The sequence below is a fragment of the Schistocerca americana genome, chromosome 1 (assembly GCF_021461395.2).
Source record: "Schistocerca americana isolate TAMUIC-IGC-003095 chromosome 1, iqSchAmer2.1, whole genome shotgun sequence".
NCBI lineage: Eukaryota > Metazoa > Arthropoda > Insecta > Orthoptera > Acrididae > Schistocerca > Schistocerca americana.
In genome coordinates, this window is record NC_060119.1 from 268,098,760 (window position 1) to 268,108,974 (window position 10,215).

At 37.1% G+C, this 10,215-nt stretch overlaps 1 protein-coding gene across 1 annotated transcript; it reads right to left on the minus strand.

Annotated features, from left to right (window-relative positions):
* Window positions 1-2,525: 2,525 nt before the first annotated feature.
* On the minus strand, window positions 2,526-9,891 carry LOC124621933 (protein SREK1IP1-like). Its single transcript, XM_047147444.1, has 2 exons — window positions 9,810-9,891; window positions 2,526-3,321 (listed from the first exon to the last, which is right to left on the minus strand). Exon 2 carries the CDS (start codon window positions 3,282-3,284, stop codon window positions 2,826-2,828), a length of 459 nt encoding a protein of 152 aa, XP_047003400.1. The 5' UTR covers window positions 3,285-3,321; window positions 9,810-9,891; the 3' UTR covers window positions 2,526-2,825.
* Between the last annotated feature and the right edge of the window lie 324 nt (window positions 9,892-10,215).

Genomic DNA, 10,215 nt, shown 5'->3' on the forward strand with positions numbered 1-10,215 from the left:
ATATCTGTTAATAAAACATTCTCGGGTTTCAAGCCGCGTCAGGTGGTTTAGTGCCCACGAGCTTTCGGTAGAGGAAAGCTCGTGGGCAGTAAACCACTTGACGCGGCTTGAAACCCAACAAGTTTTCATTAATAACCTCTCTTGTGATGCAAAAATGGTTTTTAGGAGGGCAATTCTTTTATGGCAGCAGTTCTGGATCTAATTACAAATGTAAATCAAGCTTTTGATGAGACAGCACTGGTAGTTTATGACCTTAGTGAGGCCCTTGTTCGCACCCCACATAAGGTTCTGCTTCCCAATTAAAATCCTACGGAACTGGGGGAGGTGCCCCAGCAACCCTTAGATCATATCTGATATCTAACAAATGTCAAACTGGTGTCAGTTCATTGAACAGACTCACGCAGAAAGAATTTGCAACATTGTGTACTCCAAGAATCCATACTGGGACTATTCTCTCTCATTTTTGTTGAAGATTTACGATCAAATGGACACATCCTACAATTCACAGATGACAACATTGATCATTAGTAATATGCAGGGTGTACAATAAGCAGATGTTCTGTTTAGTGAGGCAAGGAGTGGTTTAATGCAAAGAAGATGGGGAAAAAAAGGTCACAGAAGATTGCATGAAGCATCAGTGACACTAGAGTGTTTGGTAATATTGGCACTGTTAAGCTTTCGGATCTTTTTCTTTGACATTATACTAACCTGGAAACAGTACACTGCACTTGCGTGTGTCAAGCTTTTTTGTTCATTCTATTTTCTGAGGAACCTAAAAACTTTTGGAAAAAAGTAGTAAATGGAGCCGAATTATAATATGTACAGCAATACACAGCAAATTCGCCATCACATCTGCAATCGCAACAGTCTAGACAGTCCAAGATATCAACTGAACAAAACACACAATAGTATCCTAACAGTGACCACTACCATTCCTCACCAGTGGAGCTGTTTAAAGCAAAAATGTTACAAGACCTACAAGAACATTACAATACAGGGTGATTCAAAAAGAATACCACAACTTTAGGAATTTAAAACTCTGCAACAACAAAAGGCAGAGCTAAGCACTATCTGTCGGCGAATTAAGGGAGCTATAAAGTTTCATTTAGTTGTACATTTGTTCGCTTGAGGCGCTGTTGACTAGGCTGAAAACCAAACTACCCGAGGCAGCCCGTGACAGAGCACTTCATCACTGGCCTCCAAGAACCCCTGATCTTACCCCCTGCGATTTTTTCTTATGGGGGTATGTTAAGGATATGGTGTTTCGGCCACCTCTCCCAGCCACCATTGATGATTTGAAACGAGAAATAACAGCAGCTATCCAAACTGTTATGCCTGATATGCTACAGAGAGTGTGGAACGAGTTGGAGTATCGGGTTGATATTGCTCGTGTGTCTGGAGGGGGCCATATTGAACATCTCTGAACTTGTTTTTGAGTGAAAAAAAACCTTTTTAAATACTCTTTGTAATGATGTATAACAGAAGGTTATATTATGTTTCTTTCATTAAATACACATTTTTAAAGTTGTGGTATTCTTTTTGAATCACCCTGTATATGGATGAATTCTTTCCATTCTATGGATGAACTTTCTTCCCCTAATGGTAGCAAACAATGAGTACTTAACTTGCAACTCATTGCTGAGACACAAGCACCAACACTGACTGATATTGTACTTTATGTTGTAACACAGTTCATTTTATTGTTGTATTATCTTAGATTTTATACATAATACCGACACAGTCCATGCAATCCTAACTAAAATGGAACTCCAGAGTTTTAACATCCTGGTGACAATGAGTTCATTAGAGAAAGAACACACGCTCGAGTTAGGCAAGAATGTGCTAGGGAGTTAGCCGTGTCTTTTTCAAAAGAACCATCCTGGCATTTTCCATAACCCATCTACAACACTCACAGTAAAGCTAAATCTGGATGGTCAGACAGGGAACTGAACCGTCATTGTCCTGGATGCGAGTATCGTGTGTTAACCACTGTGCCACCTCATTCAGTATTCAGCCCTAACTAGTTAATGACACTGGATTGGTAACAAATGGTAGTTTATACTACTTTATTACGATACAAAAGTAGCCATTCTCCTTCAAACAGTATGCAAGAAAAATATAAAAAAACAGCGACATCTGACTAATTATCTATAAGGTCCTCGTTGGCTCACAATGACACATTTGCAATTGTCCTGTTGGAGTTGCTATGATCTTATCTTCCCTCTGCATCAACTGTTCACTCAGCTAGATGGGCAACTACAAATGAATGTAAAAACGGATCCATAGTACCGTTAAACATAGTAAAAGTACCGTTTACGTGAAATTCACATTTATAAATCATAGGAAACAGTACGGAATTTATGCCAAACTTCAGCTATGCGACGTATGTACCACATCGCATCAAAAATGTTTTAGAAACAACAAAATAGCTCGTTTTAAAAAAACTCTCCCATTGAATCAATTTGTAAATGAAAATGGGTGAAGTACGGAGATGATTAAAAAAGGCCAGTAATTTGCGTTCAAGATACATTCAAAACCAGGTTTGTTTTCAAAAACACTGATCAATACAAAAAAGGCACATCATACTTTGTTGAACGAGGTAAATTTTAAAAAAATCTAAATAAATTTGCACACAAGTTCTGCACCATTCATTAGTAATCTAACCGTGTAGGTTTTTCGTCTGTCATTCGTGAACTAAACACACCTGGTTCTTCGAAATGAAAGCGTTGCATGCAACAACCAAACTGAACAAAAAATAATTTAACACCATGCTTCACTGCGTCGATAAGTCTCAAAGGCAGTTTGCACGACGCTAATGGTGTAAATCAGTCGGATTCATTTGCACTGTCATCTGAGGGGTGCGTTGATTTCTTATGTTTTTTATGCTTCTTTCTTTTATGTCTTTTGTGTTTCTTATCACTGTCACTTTCTGATTCACTATCGGTGTCACTCTCTGATCTAGAACGAGACCGGGATCTGTCACGTTCTTTCGATTTTTTCTTTGTTTTCTTTTTCTTCCTCTTTTTCTTCTTAGCACTTTTCTTGGCTTTCTTCAGCTTTTTCTTTAGTTCCTTCTCACGTAATTCCGTTAACGGTGTCAAGTAATCATCAGCACTGTCGCTACTCGTACTACTAATGTCGAGGACAATTTCCTTGTTTGGATCAACCTTAAGAAAATTTCTACACTGATACGTCAAATGTCCTGCGTAGCCACATTTCTTGCACGCGGGGCGTACCGTCTCCTTTCCCTGTGGTATAAGTCGAGCAAGTATTTCTGGATCCATTCATTCCACTGTAATTACATGCACATAATCCGAAAACATACAGGCGTCTAAAGCTAGCGAAATGAGGGATGCTCAACTACCGGACCTACCGATAGATGGCTCTACCAGCTGATTACTGTCGTCTGTATTGCCCGCCATATTCGAATTTGGCAAGAAGTTTCTTTCGGTCTGTACGGTGTATAAGGAATTAAGGATTATCGAAATGGTGATTTCTTGTTCCGCTTTCAAGCGTACGAAGCGATGGAGTAAGGAAAGTGACTTACCATTTCACAGGTAATAGGACTACCGATACAATACGACAACAATACAGACTTAGTGCGTTTGCTAATTCGATGTTTTTGAACAGGTTTCCTCTAAAGCACCCAGAGCTACTAAAGAAGTGGATTACTTCCGTGAAGCGGAAAGATTTTAAACCTACGTCTTGCAGTTTTCTTTGCGGAAACCTTTTCCGGCAAGATGATTACGTAGTGAGCCCTGGAACGTGGAAGAAACGTCTCAGACGCGAAGCAGTGCCATCAATTTTTGACTTTCCGACACATTTGATGCCACCAAATAAACAGCCACGACGACATGTTAGGATTTTGAGTGACAACGATGCTTCTCCATTTGAGGTAGCTAATTAATTTCCTTGCTATGTGTGTGGTTTTGACTTTTGTGAATTTATTTCGTGCGGACACAAATGGGCTACATAGGTCTAAGCAATGTTGTAATACAGTTCCATAGTTTTGTTTTTAGCGTTCTGTCCTGGAATCCGTGCTTGATTTGCCCTCTGCAGAAGCTACTGATTGCGTGGAGAATTTTGTCAATGAGAATTCTTCCGTGGAAAGCATTTCCCATTTATCCAATGCAGAAGCTGCGAATTGTGTCGAATTCGTTTGTATAAGGATGTTTTCACACCCCTAAAGTTTTCTTATAATATTTTCTCATCAAGCCTTGAGTTATTTCAATCATATATAAGGAAATTATTTCTTTATTTCAGAGTGCAGTTGGTTCTCAAGTAATTGATGTGGTATACAGTCGAAAGTAGAAATGGAAGACAAGGCGACCAAAACTTTTTCTCAGACATTGTGCACGAATTAAAACGTTAACTGAAATGTGAAGTGTGTCCGTGAAAAACTTCGAAGAAGAGAGAAGAAAGTGTTTTCCATGGATGACATCATAAGTTCATTGAAGGAGAAGGGGCATCTTCCTGAGAAGTTACATAACTTCTTCAATCATCAGAAAGGAACACAAGTGGAATTAGTGTGCAATTTAGTGGACAACTCTCTCTCGTCAAAGGGTAATAGATACACAACAAATGTGAAAATGTTTGCAATGACTGTGTACTTTTATTCACCAGCAGCATATGAATACCTGCAAAAATTAATGCCTCTGACCCATAAATCATTGATTTCCAAATGGGTGGCAAGTGTCGACTGTGAAACTGGCTTCTTAAAAGATGTTTTTAAGTACGTTGATTCGAACCCAATCGTAAGGGACCAGTTCAGCGATTCATGTCTAATTGTAGACAGTGTGGCACTTAGGAAGCAAGTAGTTTGGGACCAAGGAACTAAGCAATACACAGGTTTTTTAGAGTTTGGTGGGGAAGTGCCTCAGTCAAAAGAGGTAATAGAGGCATCTGAGGCTCTGGTTTTCATGCTTGTCTCTATTAAAGGCAAATTTATATGCCCGATTGCATATTTCTTTATCAACGGTGTACAGGCAAATAATCAGGCCACACTGATGAAATCTGCTTTAGAGAGGCTGCATAGTTCTGGCATTAGGGTTTGGAAGGTAAATATAAGCACTTTATGTACACTTGGCTGTACTTTAAATTTTTCCAAGGGTGATTTTAAGAGCTACAATGTTTATTGTATGTTGGACATGTCATATGATGAAGTTTGCCAGAAATGCTCTAGCAGAAGTATCTGCTATTGAGTCTCCAACTGGCATTATTAGATGGCATTTCATTGAGCAATTGAACAAGGTACAACAAGAAGAAGGTATGACATTTGCCAACAAACTATCAGGACAACATATAAGTTATGTAAATAGAAAAATGAATGTTTCATTAGCTCCACAGACTTTGAGTTCTAGTGTGGCAGATAGTATAGGGTTTTTGAGGAGGGTTGTTGATCCAAATATTAAAGGAAGCGAAGCAACAGTAGAATTTTTGTATAATACTGATAGGATTTTTGATATTCTGAACTCCAGAAATCCATTAGGTAAAGGGTATAAGAGCCCCCTGAGACTTGACAACAAATCTTATTGGCTTGGTATTTAAAAAAAAAAATTAAATTTTAAAAAAAAATGGTTCAAATGGCTCTGAGCACTATGGAACTTAGCATCTATGATCATCAGTCCCCTAGAACTTAGAACTACTTAAACCTAACTAACCTAAGGACATCACACAACACCCATTCAACACGTTAGTATTTTCAGACACACTGAAAATTATATCAAAAGCTTAAAAATCATTGGTGTTCCATTGCTGCTCCATGCAAGAAATACTTTTGCTTTTGGGATAATTTTCAATATGCAATCAATAAGGCACATAGCTCTGACAAGTATGCTTCGTGTTGAATCTCCTTTGAAGTATTTGCTATCATATAAACTGTCACAAGACCACATAGAGCTTTTTTTCCCCTGCATTCGGTCCAGATGTGGTTGGAACAACAATCCAAATGCATACCAGTTCAAATGTGCCATGAGAAAGTTGCTCTTGGGTAACAGTGTCACTGCAATGAATGGGAATTGCTCAAATTTTAATGTGTGTTGTTTGCCACCTGTTTATGATTTTCATGCAAGAAAGCATGTAGTAGAAAGTGATGAAAGTGCTGCAGAAAATGAAGTAGAGGAGCTCTTGGTCATGATTACCGTTATGAAATTAGGATTGAGGACTTACATCAGACTCAGCTTGCTTGTAAGATTGCATCCCTATACTCCTGCATACGCTTAAAAACATGTGGAAAAAAAGCCTGCTGAGAAAATTTTAAACAACAAATCAAGTATAAGGCAGAAGTTAAATAAACTCATATTGTTTAATCATGTATAGTGCTCAAATTGGAAAAATTATGTAATGGGACATTCCATGCAGATGGGTGTGACATTTTGACAGATTTTTTAAAACTATTTTGTCCATAGATTTGTTGTTGTGTGATGATGAACTTCAAAAGATGAATCACATTGAAGTAAAATTAAGTCTTTACATCCTGTGTAGATATCGTAACAAAATTATAATTGTTCATTATATAAGCTTATTTTAAGGTGTTTGGTGTTACAAAATATGCACTTGCATTAAAAACGGGTGATTTGTGTAAAATTAATGAAAAAAAAAAATGTTCTGGGACTTATTTGACAGATGGCTTTCAGTGTGAGAAAATATGTCCCTCAATAACTATGTTAACTTGAATGTTTCACTTTAAGAAAACAGTTGTTTTAATACTTCCTATAATGAACACAATGTTCCAGTTGATCATAAGCATTCTTATTACTTTATAACCATTCTAGAATAAGGGGACCTGAGTCAGGCAAAACCTAATTTTCTGAATTTTGTCTTTATTTTGCTAGGATGTCTTTCTATTATATTTTCCTGTGTTGAGGGGGGAGAAGAGAATGCAAATAATCATATAGAATTATCTTTCTAGCACTACAAAGTGCAGAATACAGTGATTACAGGTACACGTGGAAATCTAGGAAATTTCAGTAATGTTACATGCCTAATTTTCATTAACATTTACCTTAATTATACGGTTACACTTTTTGCTGATTTGAACTGTGTACTACATGTTAAAAAGATTTTGTTTGGTCATAGTAATAAAAGCATCATTTTGTTAGTTCATATGTCCCATACGGAACTGAAATTATCGAGTTATGATGACAAAGGAAGGAAATAACATTAAGGAATCTTACTTCACAGAAATTATGTAACAATCGTTACACTTTTTGCTAGTTAACTTTAACATAAACCATTTAGTTTTCCATTAAGAGTGAAAGCAGTTGCACAAGTCACGTAAAGAACAAAGTTTCCCATAGGAAACTAAAGTATTTTACGTTTGAGTTATTGCAGACCCAAAGTATTGTGATCTTCATATTTCTATTTAAAAAAGTTTGTAACTCAAAATTCACAGACATTCTGGAATCTGTACATACATGCGTGTATCAAGGTACTTTTCATGTGCCATGTGGAACCTTTAATTTTCTGGTTTAAATATAATTTATTTCATGAATTACCTTTAATACCAGCACTGCCTGAATGCATTATTTACCATTTAGAAGAAGAAATATTAGTATACAGAATAACAAACCTCATGAAAAATGCGAGAGATTGTTCTGTACAGAACTTGGAATGGCTCTTTATCAATAGCAGGTAAAAAAGAAGGCTTCTATTAAATGTTCAAAGAAACCAGTCAGTACCTCTTAATTCGCCATAGAGGTGATACAGTAATAAAACAATTTACTTTTTTCAGAATTTCTGCTAAGTATTAAAAGTGTGAAGACGTATTCAATTAGTATTTGCTTTACCAATAACCTGTAGTACAAGCACACGTATAAGCAGATAATTATGGGAGTCAAGAGTTATGTTAAAATTAAAGATACTGACTGTTATTACTTGCTCACAAAGCATTGTAGTTGCTGTACAGTTTATGCTGTATGTGGTGTACCCAATGTGATTCCTGGAGGACATAATATTCTGTTATCCCATGGGAGTGCACTGGTACCACACCTATTGAAAGTACGTTTTGTTGTGGAATAGTTGTATCAGATGTCTGTACCAGAAAACAAATCTCCACTGTGACACTCTTATGTTCTTGGTATGCTATTACCTATTATTACAGGAATACTCTTCACATGGAGGAGGAAGCATAGTGAAATTTTCTTTTTCATCATTTCCAACATTGTACACAACTTTCTTGCACTTTTATGTTATCACATTTTTTCCCTTGATAATTGAAAAGAGAGAGGGGGGAAAAAAAAATTTAAGCGAGCCTTCATAACTGAAAACTCTACTTGCGTCATTTGTTATTTTCAAAATGTTACTCTCTTTCCAAATACTGTCCGATTTCTTCAAACCAATTTTGAATTTCTCAGGTTATTACATATTATTTACTGTACATTGTCCACCAATACTTCTGTTATTACCAGATAGTTTGTAATGTGGCACTACCTTCGTGCCACTGGTATTGGCTAGTGTACTTTTGCAGATAAGAAAATCGACTGGACTAGATTGTCCTGTCAGTATATGACAAATTCAGACAATATGGAACTTCTTACACTAAATTTGCAATATAATGTCACCCTTGTCTCACACAGATTGTAGCAGCCATTGGGGTGCCTGTCTGGCCAGCTTCTGCAGCTTTCACTTTCAGGTTTGTTTTTTGCTTGGGCCGTATACTGACAACCAGTCATTCCAGTGATTGACACCATGTCAAAGACTGGAGCCAAGATTCACAGAAATAGAATTCTATGGTTGTAATTCAAAGTGTAATTAATTTTGCTCACTGACATGTTTTGAATTCAATTTTAAAATTGTTTGGGTGTCAGACTGGAAAATTACAGTTTTAAGACACCCCAACCTTAAAATTAACAGCTGTGATCGAGGTTATTTTCAACAAGTTCCTTCACTTCCTACATCATCATGGATCAGTCCAATATAATATTATTACTAGACTTAACTTCCAAATGATACAAGTCAAGCATTTAAGAGGAGCCTTAACGTTGGGCTTTGTGTTTATCTCATTTAAATGTATTTCTTGTCTCGTATCAAAGACTGTAGCACTGTTAAAAACTGGTGCTTCTACCATATCACTCAGTTTAAATACACCGTGTCATGTACAGGCGTTAATAAAATCATGGCATTTAAATTACTGACCAAAGAGAGTGCCAAATTCGTAAGTGCATGTTGCAATTACAGTGTCAGCATATATGCAGATCGGTAATGCATCACTTCAGATAAAGAAAAAATAACGATTTTTTCTGTTTATACGTAAGTAATACTTTAATAGTTCAGTTGTAATTTCTGTTGTCAGTAAAGATACCCCTAAGCACACGATGTCAACTTTTTTTCAAGAGACGTCTTCACTGTTGTCCACACTTGATTTTCCGAATTATACCAGTAGTTAAAAGCTTCGGCAAGTAAGGTAATTTGTTGACCTCCATTGAATCTTAAATAGTGTTTTAAAACGGGCAAATAAGTAAAGCACTCATAAAATAGTAAACAATTTATAGGTCAGCTTGTCAAACTTTCAAAACACACTCGAATTTAGGAATTTCATAGCAGAACTGTCACTGTTTTTTCTCGCTAGATTAGAAACACTTCATTATGTTGATGTGTAGGTATCTAGAACATCCAATATAAAATACTTATGAGGGCGCAGAAGGAAAAACATTTTCATCCGTGTTTTGACACTTCGTTTTTTTGCCAAATTCAGATATGGCGGACACTCAATGATATAATCTCTTGGCGGCACGCGCTAGAGCCATCTATCGGTAGGTCCGGTAGTTGAGCATCCCTCATTTTGCTAGCTTTAGACGCCTGTCGAAAACATTCAGAAAAACACTAGTTACAGCATTGTATACACACTTCGACCACACTCCACAGATACTATTATCGTTTGGTTGAAGCATGGAGGAAGAATAGAGGGAGACGGCGTGACGTCACAGCTGCGAAGCTATGTGAAGCCGAGGGTAGCCATCTCAGTCCGACCAAAACATTGATGCTGTAAGCTTGTGTGCGTAGGCTTGTCGCTCGCTTTTGGAAGGATTTTGCGCTATTATGGTGACTTGTGTGGTGTTCGGATGTACGAATCGCTCTGATTGTGATGAGAAATCGAAGGGAATAACATTTCATGTGTAAGTTGTCCCTTTAAGTGTGATTTTACAACTTCATTGTGAATGAACGTGTGCTACATCGGTACTTGTACTATAGCGTGTTTTTCTCCTGTATGATTTT

Excerpts from the sequence above, each read along its gene's own strand:
- LOC124621933 (XM_047147444.1), bottom strand. The coding sequence starts at position 3,284 with ATGGATCCAGAAATACTTGCTCGACTTATACCACAGGGAAAGGAGACG.